Genomic DNA, 27246 nt, shown 5'->3' with positions numbered 1-27246 from the left:
TTTCCTCTTCTCTGTCTTAAAGCTCCCTCTGTTTTTCTCTCAGGACACTTGTCTTAGATTAAATGTCTACTTTGATAATCCAGGAGGATATGGTTTGGCTGTATCCCCACCCAGATCTCATCTTGAATTATAGTTTCCATAATCCCCATGTGTCATGGGAGGGGCTTGACAGGAGGTAACTGAATTATGGGGGTAATTTCCCCCATGCTGTTCTCATGATAGCGACTGAGTTCTCACGAGATCTGATGATTTTATAAGGAGCTTTACCCCACTTTGCTCCCCACTTCTCCTTCCTGCTGCCATGTGAAGAAGGATGTGTTTGCTTTCCCCTCCACCATGATTGTAAGTTTCCCGAGGCCTCTCCAGCCATGTTGAACTGTGAGTTAATTAAACCTTTTTTTTTTTAAATAAATTAGTCAGTATCAGGTATATCTTTATTAACAGCGTGAGAATGGACTAACACATACCTCAAGAGTCTTAACCTCTGCAATGACTCTTTTTCTGAATAGGGTGACATTTACAGGTTCTGGGGATGAGGCCCTGGACATATCTTTTTTTTTTTTTTTGGTGTATGTGTGAGGGTCACCATTTAATTCCCTATAACCCCAAGTAGGAGAGCAGCCTTTTCCTCTACTTTTCCATGTTGAAAAATCCCAAGGAAGGAATTTGATTAGCTTAGCTTTATTCATAGGCTAACCAATCATAAGCCACTTCTAGAAGTGGAAGTGCAGAACTGTTGAGGTGTTACATGTGACCTATCCTCACCCTTCACTTGCCTATTTCTTCAATAAAATGAGTCAGTCACATAGCCCAAACCTGGCTATTGGGGCAGTTGTAAACAGTAGGCACTCAAACATATCTTTATATAGAATTGATATTCCTTTTTGTTTTTCCAGTGTGGCCTCAGTCTGACCTAGTAGGTTATTGAAAATATTCTCAAGCTGGACAGTATCTTTTAAAAAGATACAGAATTTCTGTCTACTTTTTGTAAGTCCCAGGTCTTCTTGCACTAGTTTGTTGCTGGGAAGCTGCTTCTTGATTTTAGGAAGCTGATTCCCTTATTGACACATGTTACGGTGCTTAGAAACTGAAGCTCTCTGTAAGGCTTCCCAGGAGTTTTGTTTTCTTCCCTAAGTGGTGATACATCAATGTAATCTTCTTCTTTGAAAAAATTATTTACCATAACATTTGTTCTTTGAAAATGCATTCTCATTGATAGATTACTGTAATCTACTCTTCCATTAGCTTGTTGGTAATACAGTCTATCATTTTTATTCTAACAGTACCTAGTACTTAGATTCAGAACTAGAATCTCAGTTACAAGATGTCACTGTCTATCAAATAGTTTGAGCTCTGCGTTATATTCAGATAGCTGCGCCAATTTCAGCTATACGAATTCCCTACTAATAAATAAATATTTATTATAATACATTTAGAAACTTCTGTGCATAGAACTAATTGGCAACCTCTCTCACCTCAGGTACGAGAAGGTTAATGATTCCTAATCAATTCTAGGTTGTTTTATGAAGATTAACAGTGGTTAAAAATAGTGATAATAGGTCCTTTCTTTAAAATTATAATAATTATTAAGTAATAAAACATTTACCTATTTGTAGAATAGGTAGATAGTAAACAAGTTTCATCACTATGTCCAGGGCAAAGACTATTTATTTAATAGTATTCAGATGCTTGAGCAAGTCATGGCAATCTCTGTGGCTCTGTCATGTAGCTAATTCAGGAAAAAGTAGGTTAAAGGAGATGGAAAGAGTCGTGATGCAATTAATGAGAGTGTGCAGCTGGAAATAGAATATGACTTGTTTAGGTCATGTTCTATTGTAATGTTTGAAGCAAGTAGTGCACAGCAAAGTAGTAGATAACAGTAACAGATCATTTAAAAATAATAGTCTTTTTATTCATCATTGCTAAGTAGTTAATATTTACCAATTTAAACTCATGCTAGTATTATTTACACACTTCTACAACATAACCTATAGAATGGTAAATACATTCTTATATGTTGGGTACAAATTTCTACTAGGTAGCTTTACCCACAATCCAGTTGTTGTATTAGTATTGATCAGCATTTGATTAGTAGTTTTCAAATGTGATTTTGAAATGTCTATTATTTCCTCCTTTTTACAAATTCATTCCCTTGCCTCTTTTTTTAATTTGATGAAATAGTCTTTGTATCATAAACCAGAAATTCGTCAGTAAATATTATGTGACTTTACTCCCTAGCAAAACCTTTCGTCTTTTGCCCTATTGGTAACAGAAATATCCTGAATTTAAACTCATTGGAGAGTAGCAAGTTTCTTGGTCAGGAAAATGAGCAATGAGAGAGATAGATATTTGTCCATGAATAAATTTCTTAGGCCTGAACCCAAAGATATACGTAAAAGCAGGGGATTATAGAAAGAAAGACTTCTTCTTTTTTTTTTTTTCTTTTCCGAGACAGAGTCTTACTTTGTCACCCAAGCTAGAGTGCAGTGGCACGATCTTGGCTCACTGCAACCTCCACCTCCCGGGTTCAAACAATTCTCCTGCCTTAGCCTCCCGAGTAGCTAGGATTACAGGCACCCATCACCACACCTGGCTAATTTTTTTTTTTTTTTACTAGAGACGGTGTTTCACCATGTTGGCCAGGCTGGTCTCGAGCCCCTGACCTCGTGGTCCACCAGCCTTGGCCTCCCAGAGTGCTGGGATTTCAGGCATGAGCCACTGCAACCGGCCAAGAAAGCCTTTTAAAACATGTTCAAAATTGTGTGATTGGCTAAAATTGTCAGTGCTAGGACAACTGCTGGCACTTAGATCATCAGATTCTATGTGTATTTGCATTAGTGGTTTTGAAGCCTTGGCAACACACTGGAACATCACAGGGAGCTTTTAAAAGGGTATTAATGCCAGAATCCCACCCCTAGACATAGTGATTTAATCGACCCGGGGTTGAACCTGGGCACCTCTGTATCTTTTTAAGTTCCCTATGTGATTCTAATGTTCAGCCGGGGTTGGAAACCGCTGATTTACATGAGCCAGATAATCTCTATTAAGAAAATCTCAAATAGTTACTAGATACAATATTTGGATCCATTATTCATTCTTCTAATTTGTGGATTTTATATTTGTTTTTCAAAGTAGTTTACATTTTTGGCAATTTTATCAATATTTAACTGATGGTATAAGGTGCTCACTAGTGCCAGAGTAGGGTCAAAATCAGTGTTTTCCACTTTGGCTGAACACTAGATTCACTTCGGAAACTTTTACAGTCCTAATGTAAATCTAGGCCACATTCAGACCAGTTGATTCAGAAACTTTGAGGGTTAGGACCCAGACATTAAATTATTATTATTATTATTATTATTTACAGCTCCTCAGGTGATTTATTTATAAAGCCAAATTTGAGAGCCACAATTCTAAATAAATTGTTGTTGACTTAATTTTCTTTAAATGATTTCAGTTAAGTACAGCCTCACTTTGTCCCTTTTTTTCAGGATATTATTGATAGACTTATAATTTTGAATTCTGAAGCTAAGATTCGTTCTTTATTCAACTATGAACAATCACATATCTTTGGTCTAAGGTAAAGTGCTACATTTTACTTTTGATATTATATTTTATGTTCCACAAAAAATAAGCATTTGTCCTATCTACTTTTACAAAGTACTTAAAATTAGCTAATATTTAAAAGCATGCTTAAAGGTAATTTGTCTTCCTGTAACGTTATAGACACAGTAAATTATGGCAATTAGATATTTGTACCATGGCCTTTGTCTGAATTTGGATTCTGTATTATTATAGTGTCTCCCATTCCTTAATTTAATAGAGGCATTTTGGGGACTATTTCATTTAGTTTACTCAGGAGTCAACTTGACCTTCCCTGGGTTGGTATTTGGCTAGATTCTTGTCACAATATACCCTTAAAAGAGGCTTAGAAATGGATGATTTATCCTGAGGCCCAAGTTTTGCTCTTTGGTATTAATCATTACTTTTCAACTTTGCCTGAAGTTTAAATCTTTCTAGTTGAGTTCATGTTCCTTGATATTTTATTTCTCATATTCAAATGGGAAATAAGGCATAGTTGGTAGGGCTATAGGGACTCGTGAAATTCGCAGTCTTTTGCTTATATGTAAACTTATCATTTGCTTCCCTACCTGTAAATTACTACCTTTAAAAGCAGCTGAATTAAGGAAATTTTCCATTTCCATAGGTTCATTATTTTTCTTTCTTTTCTATTAGCAAAGTAACTTTTTTAGACTTGAGGGAGATCAATGATAATTCACCACCTAAGAAAGGAAGCAATTATTTTTCTAAAGTTAGAATTCTGTGATGATAGTGTATTTTTAACTTTTTAAAAACTGTATATTAATAGATGAACTTCGTGTTTGGACTTTATAGTTCATTGGAGGTATAACAAAGGTGCTGCTATTGTAGTTCTTTGGGTGGTGTGCCCTTTATCTCCAAATGTGTTTTCACATTAAATTTTAATTTTTAGTCTATAGTCTCAGATACATCAGATAGCAAGTTTTGATGAGTTAAACTAGGAAAAACTTCATTCAGTAGAATTTCCTTTTGCATAGCAAGTATGTTTCTGAGTTTTGCAGTTATAGAACATAGATTTTGGCCTCTTGTTGTTGATATACTGAGTAAATTTCTTTTCTTTTTTTCCTGTATATTTTCTCGCTTGTGTGGAATAGTATTTTCTGTAGTGTTCTTTGGAAGAAGATTTAACAATAGGACTTTATTAAGTTATATGAAAAGCAATCCAAGAAGTGAAATGCTCCTGGGAATAACATACATTAATTTTCATAATATGTGCTTTCTCACAGTATCCAAATGTTATCATTCTATCCTACTCTAAAGAACTTACTATCCCATTGTTGATAGATACAATAGAATAGTGCAATATGGTGGTTAGCAACATGGACTTGTGGTCAAACTGCCTACTCTTTCTTTACTGGTTGTGTGAGATGGGGTCTCAGTTACTCATCTGTAAAGTGGAGGATAATTACATTATTTTCCATATAGAGTTATTGTTATAATTGATATGAAAAATTAAAAAGGCTTAAAATAGTACCTGGCACACAGAAAGCACTGTAAAAACAGTAGTAGTAATAGTTCTAATAGCAATTCTTTGTGTCTTTCTTTATATCTGCTTGACCTAGGCTATTTTTGTGTTTTACTATGAAATAATTTTTGTCCTCATTTTTTCAGTATCTCAGTAGTCATAAACATGCTACCTAGTAATTTGCTTGTTTTATATCAGCATTCAAAAAGAGAAAATGACAAAATTGCTTTCTGAGAAAAAGTTTGTATTTTAACTTTATTTGCTTTTTAACAAGTTTTTCTTTCATAAATTTAGATTTTGAGATTCCTATTCATAATAATCTTTAATTCAGGTGTATTTGTAAGTCATATATTTTAAACTAATAATTTACTTTCATTTGTCTACTAATTTCTGTCTGTTATTGGTCATTGATATCTAATGGTGATAAATCTAGATCATAGGTTTGCATTATTCATAAATCTTGTGTTTCTGTGTGTTTGGGATTTTTACCCATATGTTTCTTTCCTATTCCCACAGTATTTTTGTTTGTTTCTAGTTAAGCCTTCCTTGTACCTTTCTCTTTAGTGGATTATCCATTAATGTGTCTGAATCTATGTTTATCACTGCTTGTTCCATTTACTTTATATTTTCTTCTGCCTCAAAACTGTAGCAGTAGCATTAAGTGTAATGCTTGATACAACTTACTTATCACAACACTCAGATGAAGCTAATATGAGGCTTAGTGAAATGTGGCATGAACAGCATCACATTCTGTTTAAAGGTCTGAATTTTAATTTGCCAAGATCTTACAAATCTTACATTGTAAATGACTAATATTCAAGAAGGGTGCTCCTTTGATTAACCTCCCCTCTTCACCGCTACCCCTTTTCTCCCTCTTCCAACCTATCCTTTTATTCTACATCATTCCTATTAGTGTGAAGACATGCCTTCATAAGTCCCGTCTTACAATGAAATACAGCAAACCACACAGAGAAATACCCTTGACCTTGTGTCTCCTTGCAGCCACTGATCTATATAGCAAAATATGTCTATACGAACTGTCCTCAGTTCCTAACCTGTATTTACTCAACTCACTTTGATTTGACATTGACTTTATAATTTTGTCAGAACTATTCATCCTGCTCATTGCTAGATCACTTGTAACTTCCATGCTGATGATTCTAGTGCATTCTTCTCTTTACTTATCTTACTATAACTGCCAGTAGCATTAGATATAGTGGACCATTTTTTTTTCCTGTGTGAAAAATTCTCTTCATTTCTGTGCTATCACACACACTTATTGCTGCAGTTTTTTTTTTTTTTCCTTCATTCTCTAGGCAAACTCTGAATGTTGGAATGCTCAGGATTTAGTCTTTGGCCCAGGTCCAAGGATCCTAGCTTTCTGTATACTCTACTCCTAATTTATTCCACTTAAACGTTTGCCTTTAAATATCATTTATATGCTAGTAGATGCCCCCATTTATATCTCTAGCCCAAACCTCTCTTTTCAGCTACCAGACCTATATATACACCTGCCTTCTGACATCTCAATTTATACATTTCTCGTTTAAACATGTTCATAATTGAACTCTTGGGTCTCCCAAACCTCCTTCTACGAAAACAAACAAAATAAATCTTTCATTTCTATCTCATTAAGTGACCCAGCCATCTCTTTAATTGTTTAATCTTGAAAGTCATCATAACTTTTTTCTGTTTTTTAAAACAATTTATCTTGGCCGGGCGCGGTGGCTCAAGCCTGTAATCCCAGCACTTTGGGAGGCCGAGACGGGCGGATCACAAGGTCAGGAGATCGAGACCATCCTGGCTAATACGGTGAAACCCCGTCTCTACTAAAGAATACAAAAAACTAGCCGGGCGACGAGGCGGGCGCCTGTAGTCCCAGCTACTTGGGAGGCGGAGGCAGGAGAATGGCGTGAACCTGGGAGGCGGAGCTTGCAGTGAGCTGAGATCCGGCCACCGCACTCCAGCCTGGGTGGCAGAGCGAGACTCCGTCTCAAAAAAAAAAAAACAAAAAAACAATTTATCTTTATTATAAGTAAATTAACCAATGCAGAAAATTAAATATAATGAAGTGAAATTCCTTATAATTCTAAAACTGTCATTATTAACACTGTAGTAAATCATTCTAGACCTCTTTCTATACATATACAGATACAAAGATATACAGATATATAAAAATAAATTCTTTTATAAAAATAGAATTACAGTACAGTTGCCACTTTAAATTTGAACTGAATTTTATAGAGGGGGAAAAAAAAAGAAGCCCCAGCATGAGACTGAAGGAATTGCTGAATTTCAGATAACTGTTTTTTCACTCCAGGGGTCTTTATTTTCTAAGCGATTCCTCTAAGGTCAAGAGAAAAGATGACGTAAAACATTTCAAGAGGTTTAAGCGTGATTTTTCACTTTTGGACAGTATTGATCAACTCTACTATGATAGATGAAGATATTCATGCTCTTGTCAACTGCCCACTTCCCCTGTCCTCACCTGTGTTAAAAAGTAGTTCCTTTGCCCATTTCCTAACCTACTGTCATGGGTCAGAGACCCTATCTTCCTCCCTCCCCAGGAGGGTGATTAAACAATAAACTAATCTGCATTTTTCAGTGTAGTGACCTAATATATGAAGTGCCTTTTATGATGACTATACAGTAAGATTTACAATTTTAAAATTTACTCTTCTATATTTACTCAACCAGTATTTATTGAACACGCATTCTGAGCTATGGACTGTGCCAGTATGGGGGTTGCAATGATGAGTGAATCAGATGTGGTGCTCATTCTCTTTAACCTTGTTATCTAGTGAGGAGTAAGATATTAAGTTAATCAAAGAATCTGAGGTGATTAAGGCAGAAAAGAAACACGTTCTTATAAAGCTCTCACCCATCTTTTATCATTTAAGTTACTGGCAATTCTGGACACCATTGTGTGGCTTACCTTAATATATCTCTACCTTTCCTGTGTGCAATAGTTCCTACCCTTCCTTAGCCTGAACTAATGCTCCGAGGAGGTTAGACTCCTTATCTCCCTCAAGGACAAAACAGCATTTATTCCTGCTTCTATACTTGTTTTTTATGTCTTGACTACTGTCTTTGCTTTTGTCTACTTATACAAATTCAACCCATCCTTCAACACAAAGCTTGCTCCATGAATTACTTATAGCCCATTCTAAGCTTGTCTTCTCTTTGCATGTCTCTTGCCTTTTTGGTCCTTCCCACAGATTTAATTTTTTATTTATTTCTTTCTGAATACAACTTCAGTTTCCTAAGGGAGTATTATTTTCTTCTACTTTCATGTCTACCACATTGACAGATCGTTTTGAGTTCTTTGATTAGCATTTATTTGTTAAATCTGCTGACTGGTTAAAACAGTTGCCTGGAAACTTTTGATACTGCCCAAGGCTTAGAAGCTTGAACTTTTCTTCACCATTTTTAGTAGGTTTAGAGGAATGTTATATTCCTTCTTGTACATTTTATTTCAATACAAAAACTGTAAATTTCGTGGGGAAACATTTATATCATCATTTAATATTAATAGTTTTCTTTATATCAAATTGACCACATTAAGTTTTATTATAGGCTGTAGAATTGCAGCTTTTTTTTTTTTTTTTTTTTTTTTAACTTTGAATGGTCTTCAGTGCTAAAGATGTACTTAGTTTACACAACTTAAATCTGATATAGTAACTCTTAGTTAAATATATATTAAAATTTAGCATGGTTTAAAAATGTTAATATAGTTCTCCTAAAACCTATTTCTTCTTTGCTCATTTGAAACTGTAATGTGGCCCATTTATTGTTAATTTTCTTAAAAACAAAACTCGGGAGTCTATACTTACAGAATAGCCTTTAAAATTAATCATTTGCTGTTTGTTATTATTTTATATTTACCCACCAACAGTAAATTTTATATACAGTACAATGAACAGTTTTATACATCATTAACTTCTTTGTAAAAAAAAGTCTGACCTCTGAGATGATGACTTTATTACAAAAAGTTAAAAATTCATATTTGTTTTAAAAAAATTCATATTTGTTTTAGTGTAATTAAAAGCAGCTTGGTTATTTTAACAAGTAGCAAACATAGCCAAATGTTAGTATTTCATCACAGCAAATCGCCAAATTATTTATTTCTAGTGACCCAGTTGCTAACTAGACTTAAATGTGATTAACCTTAGTAATAAGAAATAATCTCACAATTACCTCGTGTAATCTTTTTTTTAATATCAGAAATTAGAATATAATGTGATGACAAAACCATCCACATTTTGGATTTTATATACACATGTATACATACATGCATATACATGCATATCTAGAATTTATTTTTTCAAGTTAATAAAAATGATCGATTACTAATTGGAAACATCAGTAACTAATTCAAAATTCTAATTTAATCAAACAATTCTTGTTTACATAGAAAAATTAAAGAATGCTGAAAACAAAAGGAGAAAGCAACACTCATTACCCTACCTCTTCATGGTAACCACTGTTAACCCTATTATGCTCATATTTTGACTTTTAGCTACAGATTTTTTTTTTTGGAAAAATAGGAGTGTTATTGTTTGAGACTTCCTTTTTTTACTTAAGTATTTAAAATTATCTATTCACACCTATAAATATTAATCTGTGTCATAATTTTAAAGGATTAAATAATGTTCCAGTACATGATTGAATCCCAGTTTTCTGTTTTTACACACGTAGGTTTCTGTTTTTGTTATAAATGTCTATGGATAAATATCTTGATGTTTATAGTTGTTGCTCCGCAACAAATCCGTAGAAGTACACTTGCTGAGTCAAAGGATGGGCACATTTTCCAACCTTATGTATTTTTATCTATACTCTTATTATGATTTAATTTTCTTGACCTCTCTGTAGCGTTTTATATTCTGCCTACTTAACGTAATGTATTCCTTTCATTTTTGTTCATTCATTCAGAAAATGTTTATTGAGTCTTTGCTAAGTGCCATACTTTCTTAGATACAGTCTTTTTGGCACCCTCAGTGACTGTCCTTCTTTATTTTTGGATTCCTTTGTGTCTTTCATTTTTGCTAATTCTTTATTTTCCTCCTTTATTTAACTTTCAATTAGAATTGTCTTCTAGAGTTATATCTTTAGTTCACCCTCCATTTTATCTACAGTGGCTTCAATGATCACTTGGTTTTTTTCGTTTTTTTGGAGACAGAGTATGGCTCTGTCGCCCAAGCTGGAGTGCAGTGGCACGATCTCGGCTCACTGCAAGCTCCGCTTCCCAGGTTCACACCATTCTCCTACCTCAGCCTCCTAAGTAGCTGGGGGGCTACAGGTGCGGGCTGCCACGCCCAGCTAATTTTTTGTATTTTTAGTAGAGGAGGGGTTTCACCCTGTTAACCAGGATGGTCTTGATCTCCTGAGCTCGTTATCTGCCCACCCCGGCCTCCTAAAGTACTGGGATTACAGGCATGAGCCACTGTGCCAGGCCGACCACTTCTTTACTGACTACCCCTATGTCTCTATGTCCAGCCCTAAGCCTGTCCTGAGCATATTTGCAAGTTTTATGTGGCTTTGGATCTGTGTATCATGCAAGCTCCACAAACTCAATATGCCCTGTATTAGTCAGAGTTCCCTAGAGGGACAGAACTTATAGGATACACGTGTGTGTGTGTGTGTGTGTGTGTGTGTGTGTGTGTGTGTATCATTACAGTTGGAAACACCTCAATCCCCAACCATGTGTATGGATCTCCTGTATTCCAAACATACTCTTCCTTACCTCCATTATGGAGTAGTAGACTGATTTCATCTTGATAGTCCGGGTCAGTCACCCCAGCCAATGCTGTAACTCCCGTCTTAGTCTGTTGACTTAAAGATAGGAGGAACCCAAAGTGTCCAGGTGTCAATCTTAACTTCCAGTTTAATGGAATTGTTGTTTTATCTCCTCATGGCAGTGTTCCTCCCTCTGGAACTAAGACCTCTAAGTCAAGAGAATGTAATGTTGTGGGAAAAGGGGGCAAACATTTTGCTAGTAAGTCACTAGCAGTGATGGTGAGTGGTGCTACCTCCACTTCCACTCCTTAATTCCTGGAATCATGAATCCTGGCTATGGCAGAAACAGTATCATATATTGGACGCTGATTCAGAGCATACATGGCCTTCTGTAGAATTTCCCCAGCCCTCAAAGTATTGTTACCTAGTTGCCATTGTAATTGTGACTTCAAAAGGACATTCCATTCTTCTGTCAATCTAGCTGCTTCAAGATGATGGAGAACATTGTAAGACCAGTGAATTTCATGAGCATAAACCACTGCCCTGCTTCTTTAGCCAGAAGGTGAGTGCCTTGGTCAGAGGCAATGCTGTGTGGAATACCATGATAGTGGACAAGGCATTCCATGAGTCCACCGATAGTAGTCATGGCAGAAGCATTGTGTGCAAGATAGGCAAACCCATATCCGGAGTAAGTGTCTATTCCAGTGAGGACAAACCTCTGCCCTTTCCATAATGGAAGAGGTCCAGTGTAATCAGCCTGCCACCAGGTAGCTGGCTGATCACTCCAAGGAATGGTACCATATCAAGGGCTCAGTGTTGGTCTCTGCTGCTGGCAAATTGGGCACTCAGCAGTGGCCATAGCCAGGTCAGCCTTGGTGAATGAAAGTTCATGTTGGTGATCCCATGAGTAACCTCCATCCCTGCTACCATGGCATCCCTTCCACCATGGCCAGTTTGTTCATGGGCCCATTGGGTGATGACAGGGGTGGCTGGAGAAAGAGGCTGAATGGTGTCCACAGAACGGGTCATCCTATCCACTTGATTATTAAAATCCTTCTCTGCTGAGGTCACCCGTTGGTGAGCACTCACATGGGATACAAATATCTTCACAGTTTTTGACCACTCAGGTCCATCTACATACCTCTTCCCCAAATTTCTTTCTCACCAGTTTTCCAATCATGCTTCTTCCAAGTCCCTGACCATCCAGCCAAACCATTGGCTACAGCCCATGAGTCAGTATATAATCATACATCTAGCCATTTCTCCTTCCATGCAGAGTGCACAAGCTGGTGCACTGCTTGAAGTTCTGCCCACTGGGAAGATTTCCCTTCACCGCTGTCCTTCAGGGATTGCTAGAAAGGGGCTGTAGTGCTACAACTGTCCACTTTCAGGTAGTGCCTGCATATCACGCAGAATCATCTGTGAACCAGGCCCTAGTCTTTTCTTCCTCTGTCAGCTGATCATAGGGAACTCACCATGAGACCATCGGTGAAAGCTGGGGGAGAGAAGACAGGGTGGCAGGAGTGGAGACTAAGGGCATTTGAGTCACTTCCTCATGTAACTTTCTTGTGCCTTCATGACCTGCTGAAGCCCGATCACGTATATACAACTTCCACTTGATGAAGAAATGCTGCTGCGCATGACCCACTTTATGGCTAGGTAGGTCAAAAGGCACCCAGTTCATGATAGGCAGTTCAGGTCGTCTGGTGACTTGACCCATAGTCAAACGTTCAGTTTCCACCAAAGCCCAGTAACATCCCAAGAGGTGTTTCTCAAAAGTAGAGTAGTTATCTACAGAAGATGGTAGGGCCTTTCCAAAATCCTAGAGGCCTCTGCTGTGATTCACTTACAGGGGCCAGCCAAAGGTTCCAAACAGCATCCCTGTCTGTAACAGATATCTCAAGCCTCATTGGATCTGCTGGATCATATGGCCCAACTGGCAGAGCAGCTTGCACAGCAGCCTGAATCTGTTGCAGAGCCTTCTCCTGTTCTGGACCCCACTCAAAACTGGCAGACTTTCAGGTCACTTAATAAATGGGCCGGAGTAACACCCAAATGAGGAATGTGTTGTCTCCAAAATCCAAATAGGTCTACTAGGCGTTGTGCCTCTTTCTGGTTTGTAGGAAGAGCTTATTCTTCACTTTAGAAGGAATATTTCAACAGGCCCCACACCACTGCACCCCTAGACATTTTAATGAGGTGGAAGGTCCCTGAATTTTCGTTGGATCTGTTTCCCATCCTCTTGCAGGCATATGTCTCAGCAATAAGTCCAGCGTGTTTGCTACTCCTTGCTCACTGGATCCAATAAGCATAATGTCATCAGTGTAATGGACCAGTGTGATATCTTGCAGAAACAAAAAGCAATCAAGTTCTCTCTGGATAAGATTATGATACAAAGCCGGAGAGATATACCTCAGAGGTAGGACAGTAAAGGTATATTTCTGGCCTTGCCAGCTGAAGGCAAATTGCTTCTGGTGGGCCTTATGGGCAGGAATGGAGAAAAAGGCATTAGCCAAGTCAATGGCTGCATACCAGGTACCAGGAGAGGTGTTAATTTACTCAAGCAATGAAACCACATCTGGTACAGCAACTGCAGTTGGAGTCACCTCTTGGTTAAGCTTAGGATAATCCAGTGTCATTCTCCAAGATCCATCTGTCTTCTGCACAGGCCAAATGGCAGAGCTGAATGGGGATGTGGTGGGAATCACCATCCATGCATCCTTCAAGTCCTTCGTGGTGGCACTAATCTCTGCAGTTCCTGCAGAGATGTGATACTGTTTTTGATTTAGTATTTTTCTAGGTAGAGGCAGCTCTTATGGCTTCCACTTGGCGTTTCCCACCATAGTAGTCCTCATCCTACCAGTCAGAGAGTCAGTGTGGGAGTTCTGCCAGCTTCTAAGTATGTCTATGCCAATTATGCATTCTGGCACTGAGGAAATGACCACAGATAATTCTGGGGACCAACTGGACATACTGTAAGTCAACGTGAGCTAAAACTCCATTAATTATCTGACCTCCCTAAGCTGCTACTTTAACTGGAGGACCACAATGATGCTTTTATCCCTGGAATCAACGTCGCTCAGAGCCAGTGTCCAGTAGTCCCCAAAATGTCTGATCATTTCCCTTTCCTCAATGCACAGTTACCCTGGTACAAAGCCAGAGGTCTCCTTAGGGAAGCATGGGAGGAATATTCACAGCATAGATTGTCGGTACTGAAGTGGGGTGCTTCCTCAGGGGGACCCAGTCTCTCCTTCACTCAAAGGGTTCTGGGTCTGTAAACTGGCTCCAGTCTGGAAATTGAGATGCCATGATTCTCTGTTTTTATAATTCAAATTAGTCTTTTGTCCATTTGACCTAAAAGTTTTCTGCTAACATAAATTAAGCAAGAATGCATTAGGCTTCCTGTCAATTTCACTTCTAGAAACACTGTGATTAATTAGTTAATGTCAGAGCTCTGCATGAGTCAGACTATTCTGTTTGCTGCTTTGTCTCTGTTGTCCATTAAGGTAGGCCCACCTTGCCTTTGATGGTTGAGTGCCACCACTTGGCCCTTGCCACATTGGGATCCAATTATTCTTATTGTATTTAGATTTTGTAGTTGAATGACTTCAGTTCCCACTGTTAGATCTGACATACAGAGAAGAGCAATTACAGAGCTCTTCAGAGATGCAGGTGCAGCCCTCACAAATCTGTTTCAGAAGGCATTGGTCAAGGGTATATCTTTTGCACCCTCCCAGCTGGGGTGAGTAGGTCTAGTTACTAATCCACTCCACCATCTCAGTCTCCTTAAGACTTTGAATCCCTTCCTCTACATTAAACCAAGGGAGTTCAGACATATTCAGCTTTCTCACAGTGGGCCATCATTTAATCCATATTTCAGCTAATCAAGCAAATAGACTATTAGACTTTTTTTTTCTAACTCCCAGAGCTGCAACATTAAAAGCAGAGTCCCTACTTAGTGGACCTAAATCAATAAATTCAGCCTGATCCAACTCTATGTTCCTCCCACCATTTTCCCATACCCTTAATATCCATTGCCATGCCTGTTCTCCAGATTTCTGTATATATAGATTAGAGAACTCAAGCGGTTCTTTTCTAGTGTAGCGCACCGCTTCTTGGGTCACAATCTCAACCTCACCTCTAGAGGCCTGCCAGGACTTTAGTTATATGTCTAGAAGTAAACAGGGGTGTTGGAGGTGGCTCCTGAGGAGAATCAACATTATTTTCTGGGCAACTATTTCAGGGGAGGCCATCCCTGTTGCCTCAGGCAGCACAGGGTTTGTCTCCTCAGACGAAGGTGGAAAGGCTGATGGCAGCATGGGTCGGGGAGGGGATGGTGCCACTACTGGGGATGGGGAAGCTGTTTCTTCTGGCAAAAGTTTCATCTGAGTTTTCAAACTCAGTGTCCTCAGCTTCATCGTGGTCCCCCCACACATCCCCATTCCCAGTGGTAGGGTCCCATTCTTTTCCAATCAATGCCCTCACTTTAACAGTAGACACCTGGTAAGGCTGTGCATGCACCTTTTGTTGCAGGTCAGCCACTTGCATAAGAGCTTGAGTGTGTTTTTTCTACAATTTCAGCTCTTTCTCTACAGGAAATTAGCCATTCACTTTGGGTAATCTTAGCAGATTTGAGCCTCAGCTTCTGAAACCAGGCGACAGAATCCCTGAGTTCATCATTTTCTTTCATCAGTTTGTCCACTGAACTTAGGAGCAACCAACCAGCTTCATTATGTTCCTTGGTTCTCCACATATGATCAAAGGTATTGTGTAGCGTCACTAAAGTCTTTGTCTCTCATGAGCGGTGAATCAGGAGTGTCAAATGTATTTATTTTGTGTAACTCTCTAAAGAGTTCATACCAGTGTTCTCCATACTATTAGTGTTCTCCATACTATTACAGTGTTCTCCATACTAATATCAGTGTTCTCCATACTATTACAGTGTTCTCCATACTAATATCAGTGTTCTCCATACTATTACAAGTAGAGTCCTTAGCATTTTGGATCTAATCATGTTAAGCAGCCAACTCCAGAAACCCCAAAACCAATGAAAAAACATCCTTAATATTCTATTCCTCTAGAACCATCCCTGGTACCAAAATCTGTATTAGTCAGGGTTCCCCAGAGGGATAGAACTAATAGGATATGTGTGTGTGTGTGTATACACACACATATATATACCATATATATACCATATATATATATGGTAGTTTATGAAGTATTAACTTACATGATCACAAGTCTCACAATAGACTGTCTGTGAGCTTGAAGAACAAGGAGAGCCAGTCCAAGTCTGAAAACTGAAGAACTTGGAGTCCAGTGTTTGAGGGCAGGAAACATCCAGCATGGGAGAAAGGTGTGGCTTGGGAGCCTAGGCCAGTCTTGCCTTTTCACATTTTTCTGCGTGCTTTATGTTCGCTGGCAGCTGATTAGATGGTGCCCACCAGATTGAAGGTGGGTCTGCCTTCTCCAGCCCACTGACTCAAATGTTCATCTCCATCGGCAGCACCCTCACAGACACACCAGTATCAATACTTTGCATCCTTCAATCCAATCAAGTTAACACTCAGTATTAATCAACACATGCCCACAAACCATACTCTGTGTGTTTACAAAAGCTCCAACTAATATCCAACTGCAGGCGATCCAGAACATTTTGTAAAACACAGATCTGAATTTGTTAAATAGAGTAAGTGAGCGGTCCTCCTATAGACTCCGCTCATTCTTTGCAGCTCTTACAGAATTTATTGGCAAGCTGACCCTGCTCCCTGTTTCCCTTCTCCAGTTATGGTTGTATGTGCATTAAAAATTGAAAGTTTCAGATTTGAGGGTGTGGTTACTGTATGTAATTTATGTTCTTCTCTTGATTTTGATAGCAGACAGAAAGGGAATTGGGATTTACATTTCTGCTACTTTTGTGTGTGCCAATCAGAAGGAAAAATTTTATGTTAGGGGAATGAAATGTGTTTGGTTAAGTAAGATACATATGTGTGCACATGGATGTGCATGCATGTATAGAACAAAAATTTCCATATGTGTAGATATGTGTATATATCCAAATATATGTATATATATAAATGTATGTTACATATCCACACATGCATATGTATCTTAACCAAACACATACATATATGTGCATATATATATATATATATATGCATACACATATTGTATTTGCTTAGAGTTTGTAAAAGTATAATTTATGGTGATGTACACATGGAATTATTTAGACTGTTAATAGAAAAGAAATGTTTTTCTTCCCTGTATATTCTAAATTAGTACTAGAATAAAGTGGCAGGATAAAGAGAAGGAGCTTATGACTGTAGTTGTGAGATAAACCAAGAACATGTTTGGAATTCTTTCAAGTGGAAATGATAGACAGCTAAGACTAAACTTCATAGAATCATTCCAGTTACCCCAGACAAATGCCCGCCTCCACACATTAATGATGTGATAATATTTTAACAGCAACGTAGAAAGTTTATAGTAATTAAGAACAGAGAGTTATATTTCTGGTGAGATTTGATTTGGGTTTTACGTAAACTCCTAGGGGATTCACCATATCCAAAATATGTCCCAAACCAGATGAAAAGGCTAGTCCCTCATCTCACAGATTATTTTATTCCTCCAGATAGTTCAAATAAACATTTCACATAAAGGAGACACTGATTTTCATTTCCAGAAATAAAATTAGAGTGGGGAGGAGGATAGTGAAGAGGGAAGGGAGAGTAGGTAGATGTGGGGTGGGGGGAGAGAGAGTGGGTATGTGTCAGGGTAGAGAGAGTGGATGTGTGTGGGGGGAAGGGCGTGTGTTTGGAGGAGAGGTGGGAAGGAAGACGGAGGGAAGAATGGTGGGGGGCAGGGAGAGAGAGGAGGAGGGAGCATGGGAGAGTAGCAAGAAAGGATGAGGTGGAGAGAGAATGAGGAAAGGATGAGGTGGAGAGAGAATGAGGAAAGGATGAGGTGGAGAGAGAATGAGGAAAGGATGAGGTGGAGAGAGAATGAGGAAAGGATGAGGTGGAGAGAGAATGAGGAAAGGATGAGGTGGAGAGAGAATGAGGAAAGGATGAGGTGGAGGGGGAATGAGGAAAGGATGAGGTGGAGAGGGAATGAGGAAAGGATGAGGTGGAGAGAGAATGAGGAAAGGATGAGGTGGAGAGAGAATGAGGAAAGGATGAGGTGGAGAGAGAATGAGGAAAGGATGAGGTGGAGAGAGAATGAGGAAAGGATGAGGTGGAGGGGGAAGGAGGGAGGTTGGAAATGGAAGGCAAGGAGGGAGGTCAGGTGAGAAAAAGAGCGGGAGGCTTGCGGGGAAATTGGGAAGGAGAGGGAAGGAGGGTGGCAGGGGAAGGAGAGGTGTGTGTGTGTGTGTGTGTGTGTGTGTACTGGGCTAGGAGAAAGAAATTATATAGTGTGTGGTATTTTAAAATCTACCTCTTTGCAGTGATGCTAAATGTCCATTTTCACGCAAAAATGGGCATTTAGTTGGGAATGTCCCTTTGTAACTGAAGCAAAACAATGTATCTTGTCCATAATTGGACATAATTCTTAGTGTCCTGGCTTACTTAGGGCATATGTTCTGGGCCTAGCAGTCTCTTCAGGACTGATGAGAAAACCCCAGGGAGGGCTCACAATATGGTTAGTGTGAGCTGGTATATGCATATCTTGTCCTTAGACTGCTCTTTTGATTATAACTACATTATGCTAGTTGTGCTTTTTTTTGGTGCATCTTCAAAGATATATTGATGTCTCCTGGGTAATGCTGACATGCTATGCAGCTGTGTATAGTGTTACAATGATAAATTAGATGTCTGTAAACTACTTGGGGCTCTAGAATCAAACATGTTACAAGCATTTTTTTCTAGTGCATAAGAAGCCCTTAATTAGTGTATTTACATTTTATAATATATAGACATAACATATAAACATATAAACGTTTATAGGGTCAATATAATGAACATTAATATTAAATATAATAATATTAATATTTAAATATAAAATTATATTAAATACAATACTAATATCATGTAACAATATATTATCTGTTGGAAATGCTCAGTTAGAGTCACTGTGTCAGTCTTAATGTTCAGCATGGAAATCCTGTGAGTCTTAGGGCTCTGAACTGACCCTGGTGGTAATTCTTTGCCCTGAAGTTCTGATTGAGTATGCTGTGATTTGTTCCTGAGTACCTTTCCATTTTTGGATGTCAAAAATGCCAGTTTCCTATGGTTAAGCTGAAATCTTTTACCCAGAAGGAATTTTATTTCGGGTTTTTAATGTAAGCAAGATAAATTCCTTTGGGATGTCAAATTGGCATTTGTTTCTCTAAAAAAAAAAAAAAAACTTATTTACCTCAAATATTTTTCTTTATGACAACAATTAAATCATACTAATTCAGTTTTGTTACATTAGAGATAAAATTTAATAAGGTGAACATAAGTTTTTAAAAAAGACAATTTAGAGCTTAGAAAACAAATATGTTTGTTTTCGTTGGATCTGTTGGAGCAAAAGCAAAGGCCAAATAAAGGTCCAGATTCTGTGTGACTTCAGTTTCCTTTCCACTTCCAGCCCAGAGCCTGTATTTATCTTTTTGGCAGAGCAGCTAGAGAAGATAATAGCTCATGGTCTGTGTGATATCTACTGATCACTACTTTTTATTTTTATTGAAGTAATAAGTATACATAGTTTAAAAAGTCAACAAGTATGGGAAGGTTTTTAAGAATGAAGAGTAATCCTCTACCCATTCTACTGCACTCCCAAGTTCCACTCCTCAGAGGCTGCCACTTTCAATTCCTTGTTTTGTTGTGTTTTTGTTGTGTTTTGTTTGTTAAAAATAACACACACTATCTTGATTTTTTTAACTTTCAGCTTTCATCTCTTATCTTTAGGGATTTAGAAGCTTAGGACTTAGATTTCATTGGCTCTCTTTCTCTCTCTCTGCTATAGTTTTATCATATTCTTGATTAAATCTCTATTAAAAGCTTCTATTATAATGTCTATATTATTTATTGGTAGCTTAAGTAATATAACTATGTATCCTTTTTCTTAAAACTTTACTTTTCTTGGAGTTAATAATTGCATGATATTTTACATTTACTTTATGTTCAGTGTACATACTAGTAATATATCCCTAGGATATTTATATCCTAAAAATATATTGCTAACCTCTGCTACTGCATAATACTAATATAGTGCTCATTATGTCTCAGGTATTTGTATTGGTTTTATATTGAAGTCACTCAATTTCAGAACAAACTTTTGAAGTAGATACTCTTAATATCTCCTTTGTTTTGTTTTTTAAAACAAATGCTTCAACTGGGACACAGAGAAGATAAGCCATTCAATTAAAGTGACACAACTGGTAATTGGGATTGTTAGTATTTAAATCCAGATAGACTGGTTCCAAAGAATGTAATGCCTAACCCATATATTGTACTGCTTCACAAAATATATGTCAAGGTGCCCTGCAATCATTCTTTCCAATTATGTTTTATAACTACGAGGCTTTCACATTCCTGAGGGCAGGGACAATATCCTATTCGTATTTGTGAAAACATAAACTCTCAACCAGCTAAAAGGAAGCAGATAATCTATTTTTTTTCTTTTATCGCATTCTTTTGTTCCACTTTGTACTGAAGGATTTTTTTTTTTTTTTTTTTTTTTTTTTGGCCCTGAGCATCAGCCTTCATGGGATTTCCCTTCATCATCATCCTGGAAATTTCTTTTCTCTCTTCTGGGTTAGATCCCCTGTTACCTGGGATCCAATTACCTATCCTGGTTTACTCCCTTGTTTTCATGGAACCACTTTCTCAGTAGGAAGGATGTATGGGAGGAAGTTTCTCAAGGTGGGAATGGGATGGAGGCTTCCACAATATAATTTCAGGAACTGAAAAACCAATGGACGAGTTGTAACTGATTTATTAGGACAAGAAAGCTAAAACCCAAGCTAGCTACTTATTTGCATATTATGACATTCTAGAATTACTAGGAATTAAGGGCATTACTGAGAATGCAGATGAAAGTAGAAGATTAGGTGAAAGTCTAACCTTGTCAATAATAAGACTAGTTCCAATTATAAGACTCAGTTATGCTTTCAGATTTCCTGCATTCCTACACCATCTAGCAGAGGGACTGTTTTTCTCCTGCCTAAGCAGAACATTGGAGGGTTTTGCCTTCTGGAAAATAAATGAATCAGAGATACTAAGTGCCCCTGAGAGAAGGGATACTATGCTGAAAATGGTTAAATGTTATTCACTGCCAATTCAAAGATATATTGTGATTATATTTTATTTCCTTACCCAATTTGTTTCTTCTAGAATTAGTAAGGAATCGTTTATTCCTATTTTTCATTTGCTTAATTTTTCTATATATCTCGCAGTTATTTATCCCAAGATTGTTATTACAAAATATAATAATTCAGTACTAATGTCCAATAGTTATAAGAGTGCTTACTGTTGGCAGGACCAGTCTAAGCTCTTTGAATATTTTGAGTCATTTAAACCTCAGAGCATTAAAGTTTCAGTCAACAGTAATAGCAGTAACATTCTTTCAGCTAATACAGTATATAATTTTCCTTCCACAACAAAAATGGCCTTACCCTCTTCCCTAACAGGGAAATCTAGATCCCATCAGTATTTATTTGGTGATTTTTCTTCTTTGTTACTTTAGTTCTAGTCGTATCTTCATATCCTTTAACCTATAGACTAAATTACAAAATTAACACCCTACATAAGGCAGGGGAGAGATGGCGAAAAAGGAAATTATAAATTTCCTTTTTAATAGATAAATGCTTACTTAACAGAGCAAAGTTTAAAATATGGTTAGTTAGTACAGTCTTTGTCTCTGTAAGTGGACATGTGGCTTTAGTGGGTATTTATAACTTTTCCCCTTCTACCCAATCTGTTTCTCTTGTAATTCAAACAACTCTAGCTGGTTAGGATGCTATATATTGTCCATATCTAAGTTTTGTTTTTTTAATATCTAAAGCTTTGTTATTGAGGTTCTTGAGCCCTTTGTCATCTTGTCTGTATTGGTTTGCATTAGTCTTCCATCAGTTTTTACCACTAGATATGGCAGTACTAGTAGGTGCTGCAGAGGATCCCTGGGGCACCAGGCTTTATTTACCTCTACCTCCATTGCATACGAGCAGACTTCCTTTCACTGATCATAATGATCAATTCCTCTAGCCAATGCGGTTAGCTTTTTCTGCTATTGGTTCAGGGTTATGAGAAGCTTCAAAGGTTAGAGCAAAGTTTGAATTTTCAGTTCTAGTAGAAGTACGCTAGTTTGGATAAGATCTCAAAACCATCAACTTTCTTACCACCCTTCACAAAGTTAAAGGGTTAGAAAACCAAAGAAAATCATTTTCCCTTCTACTCTTTAGTTCATAGACTCATATATTACAGGTATAAGAGAAATAACATCATATATTGGTTTCTAGTTCAGAGCATTTTGTGGGATAGCACCTCAGTTTTCCAAGGTGTTGTGTCCTACATGATATCATACTGAGTTTTCAATATGCCATTCCACCAATATCTATGATCATCTGCTTCTGGGAGCTAGGGTACATCATAAGACCAGTGAATATTTGCTCAGTGCCTTACTTTTTTTTATTGTTAAACTAGTTTCTTGACCAGAAACAGTGTTTTATGGATGCCATCACCCCTAGAAAGTCCGTAGTAAGATAATGCTTGATAGAAAAGCATAGTAGCCAAGGATGTGAAGTTTTGTGTATGGTGTAAGAAGGCATTTTAAATGTAATCACCCTGCCACTAGGTAGCTTGTTGGTCTCCCCAGGGTTATTTACTATCTTCTGACTCCAGGATTGGTCTCTGCCTGTAGCAATCTGAATGTTCAGTAACAACTGTAGTCAGGTCATCTCTGATGAGGGAATCCATATTGTTCAACTCACAGATATTTCCTATAGAAATTTGGCAACCAGTCTGGCATTGTGCATTACATGACTTTCTAAAATATAGTTTATATGTGCACGATAGCACTCCACCATCAAGTGAAAGTGACATTTGTAAGATAAGTTTAAAGTAGCCCTGATAACACAAGTGAATTGTATGAGCATATGACTCACATTCACAATGTACACCTCTGGCTCATGGGAAATTTTCTCTAACTAGGTGACCAGGGAAGAAAAACGGTTACTAAATCTGATTTATAGGTTGTATCATATAATATATTAGTACCTGCTAGAATTGGACTACGTTTCAAAGAGGGAAAATTCTGAAGTAGCATATCTACTCATTTTCTTTGGAGATGGTTGAGACTTCAGGTACTGATTTGTGTAGATTTATAGACCATTGCTAATGGTTGGGCTAGATGGTTGGGGCTCAGAATAAAAAAAACTTGCGGAATAGTATGAGAAGATTGGTGGAAAAAAGTATGTAGATGGTCCTCTGAGAATACATACAGGTTGAGGGAATAATTTTGATTTGTGAATGTTCTTTAAGGGCTTCCTCTTCCTGCAAAGCAGGCAAAATAATCCCTTGCATTGGTAGGTCAGCCTCTTTCCTCAGCTGCCCTAGTGCTTGCTCAAATGGGATTATGTGCAAAGTGGCCATGATGGTGGGAGCTAAAAATTATGTTTATCAAATTGAGGATCACAAAGTAAGAATAGTTACTTAACAAAGGGAACATAGATTCACTCCAAAATCCTAGAAATCTGTGTGTGATCTCGTATTGCACCTTGTGAGAAGTTCCTGTACTATCCAATCTGTCATTGAAACCATGACCAGCATTGAAGCTGCTGGAGTAAAGGCCCAAGTGATAGACTATCTGAACTTGGAGGCTGCGTGAGTTTTGTTTGTTTGTTTGTTTTTGCTGTAGGTTATAAAGTTGACAGAATTATAGGTGATGTCATAAGTAGTTCTGAGCAGTACACCCAAATATTATAGAAGTTGCTTTCAAAATTGGAAGAGGCTAAAATCATGCATTGTGCCATTTTCTTGGTGGTAATTAATGTGAGATGTAACAATTTGTCATGCATTTTACAGGTGATTCTAGAACTCAGAAACTTTACTGAGATGGCAAGCCTCTCAATTTTTATGGATTACTTACCCTCTGGAATTCTTATTTTACTAAAGCATATAGAGTACCAGCTACTTTCTGCCCACCTAAGTCCAGTTAATGTTATATCATCAATGAAGTAGTTTTTCATGATGACCTCTGGTTTGGTAGGACAATCAAGGCTACCCTAGACCAAATTTTTGGTAAAATGATAAAGATATGTTGTTGTCCATGCCAGGTGAAAGTACCCTGTTTCTGACATTCACATTTGGCCAAGTCAGCAGTATCTTCCCAGTCACAGAGACTGTGTTGATTCACTCTTGTGAAGAAATTTTTATCTTGATGATGTCTTGTTACATACAATGAACAGATACACTATTGTAAAGCTTAAGAAAACCTAAGAACATTGGGCAGATTGACCAGTACTTTCAGCTTCTCTGGTGTATATGAGAAGTTTGTTCCCTGAAGCATATAGTGCATATTGTCTGTGTTTAGTATTTCAGAGGGTTTTGATAGCAGCCATAAAAACATCTGGGTAGTTTTTTATTGCTGTGAGAAGACTGTTGGAGAAATTCTGCAACTCTCCATTGACATCCTGTACTGTGTTTTTTCTTTCCAGTGGGCATACATACAGTTCATAAATTGTGGCCATTTTATTTATATAATATGGTTTAGGGATTTCTGTATTTCTTCACAGAAGGTTTAATTCACTTATTACAAAAGGGGAAGAGAAGATGTAATGATGATAGGTTTCTGTGAAAATTATTTGTCTAAGATCATACTTATGTGTAGCACAAGATTCCTAATAGAAATAAGGACTTGGCCTTCAGTGCCTGAGGTGAAGTGAGAAAGTTGATAAACCTGACTCAAGGAAGGCAAGACACTTGACTGAATATCACCTCAAGTGTACAAATGCTTTCCTAGATTTACTAAAAGTCTAGATACCTCCCACCTTTAGCCACCTGCCGTGCCTCTAAAGCTTTGCTGCAAGCAAACAAACTGTTATGTCTTTATCATCTTCAAAGAGCATCCCATATCCTCAAGGGTACTAGACTTTTGGAGCCTCTGAGAGCCTTAAAATTATGATAGTAGAATAATAGTTGCACATTGCCTAGCATTGTATGAAATGGGGAATAAAGGAACAGCTAGGAATTTTACTGTCTTTCCTTTGGTGTACAGAAACTTCTCTATCTTGATAAAAGTAACTTAATAAGGCCTAATCGAAGCAGGTTTTTGTGTGGGATAGATGGAATTAGTCTGTTTTTCTAACTGTGTCCTAAGAGACACATACACAGAGATGCTCTGGTGTATTTACACACACACACACACAGAATCTGTCTTTCTCTTTCTCTCTGTTTTCTGAAATTTCCCTGTTAATATACTGTTGATATCTTTACATAAATTTACTTTAAAGGATTTTTAATACTTTTATCTTTTTCATTAAAAAAATCTAAAAATATACTATTAAAACTTGTATTACCTGTTAATTTGGATTTAATATGGATAATTGTAGACTTTTTTTTCCAGCCAGTTTATATGTGAAATACATACCTGATTTTTTTTTAATAATTGGGAACTTGGGATTGGGGCCAACAAAAATAAAACCTGACAATTTGTTGCTTATAATTCTAATAATAAGAATGTTTTCAGACATATTTTTCTGGTCATTTTGCTAGATTGGTGGATATAAAATAACCCGTATACTTCTATTCACTTTATAAACCTAACCTTAATATTATGGTTAGGCAAAAAAATAAATTCTGTTACTCAAGTGTTGTTTCCTTCTATGTTTAGTCTAACTGCTAACTTATACAAATATGCTGGTATAATTAATGAGCCATTAAGTCTGTTTATTAGATGATTACATAATTGAGTACCAAATGGCATTTAGCTGATATCAAGTCTTGCAGGAATCTTTATACATAATCATGAAAGTATGCATTCTTTTATTAGTATTCTGAATTTGTTCATTTGTTGCATACCCATTTAGACTTCCTGTCGATATAATATATACTTTTTCTCATTACCTACCCTAGAATAACACTTCAGTTTTTAATGAAATATTACAAATATAAATATTTGATAAAATATAAACATACAGCTTAACAAATTGTTGTAAAATAAATACTCATGAAATGTCAATCAAGTAAACAGAGAATTTGCAAGTACTATTTGCATTTGTTGGTCATGACTCCGTCCTTTCCCTCTAATGGTAACATTTTGACTTTTATGATGTTTACTTCTTTGGTTTACTTATATGTATTTTATTACCTAGTTATATATTCCTAGACAATATATATATTTTTGGGTTTTTACATTTATATGTCATAGTTGTACATATTTTGGGGGTATGTGTGATATTTTGATCCATATATACAATGTGTAGTAATCCAATCAGGGTAATTGTGAACCACCATTTTACTCCCTACTTCCATGAAATCTACTTTTTAAACTCACACGTGACTAAGAATGTGTAATATTTGCTTTTTATGCCTGGTTTATTTCACTTAACATAATGATGTCCAGTTCCATCCATGTTGTTGCAAATGAGAGGATTGCATTCTTTTTGATGGCTGAATAATATTCCATTTTGTGTATGTATTACATTTTCTTTGTTTATTTGTTGATGGACACTTAGGCTGATTCCATACCTTGGCCATTGTGAATAATGCTGCAGTAAACATGGAAGTGCAGACACCTCTTTGATATACTGATATCCTTTTCTTTGGATATACACCCAGCAGTGGGGTTGCTAAATCATATGTTTATTAGTCTGTTCTCACACTGCTATAAAGAAATACCTGAGACTGGGTAATTCATAAAGAAAAGAGATTTCATTGACTTACGGTTCTGCAGGCTGTACAGGAAGGACGGCTGAAGAGGCCTCAGGAAATTTACAATCATGGCGGAAGGCAAAGGGGAAGCAGGTACATCTTACATGGCTGGACAGGAGAAAGAGAGAGAGAAGTGGGAGGTGCCACACACTTTTAAAGAACTAGATCTCATGAGAACTCGCTATCATGGGAAGAAGAGGGGGAGGAATCTGCCTCTGTGATCCAATTACCTCCCACCAGGCTCTCCTCCAAAAATGGGGATTACAATTTGACGGGAGATTTGGGTAGGGACACAGATTCAAACCATGTCAATATGGTAGTTATATTTTTAATGTTTTGAGGAACCTCCATGCTCTTTTCCCTAATGGCTGTTCTACTTTGCATTCCCACCAATAGTGTATGAGTGTTCCCCTTTCTCTGCATCCTCACCAACACTTGTTATTTTTTTTGTCTTTTTGATAATAGCCATTCTAACTGAAGTGAAGTGTTATCTTGTTTGGGCTTTGATGTGCATTTCCTTGGTAATTAGTGATGTTAAGCGTTTTTTCATATACCTCATGGCCATTTGTATATCTTCTTTTGAGAAATATCTGTTTA

General features: G+C 37.3%; 1 protein-coding gene across 2 annotated transcripts in view; it reads left to right on the top strand.

The window, feature by feature from the left end:
* Nucleotides 1–27246, top strand: part of TBC1D32 (TBC1 domain family member 32) — a 252702-nt gene that overhangs the window by 119090 nt on the left and 106366 nt on the right. For both annotated transcript variants that reach the window (XM_033234429.1, XM_033234430.1), the window contains one exon: nucleotides 3489–3577. In XM_033234429.1, the coding sequence (XP_033090320.1) occupies nucleotides 3489–3577 (89 nt within the window). The remainder of the gene's footprint in view (nucleotides 1–3488; nucleotides 3578–27246) is intronic.

This window comes from Trachypithecus francoisi, unplaced genomic scaffold, assembly GCF_009764315.1.
Source record: "Trachypithecus francoisi isolate TF-2019V2 unplaced genomic scaffold, Tfra_2.0 Lachesis_group15, whole genome shotgun sequence".
Classification (NCBI taxonomy): Eukaryota; Metazoa; Chordata; class Mammalia; order Primates; family Cercopithecidae; genus Trachypithecus; species Trachypithecus francoisi.
Note: the sequence above shows the minus strand (reverse complement) of the source record. Positions and strands in the feature narration are given on the sequence as shown.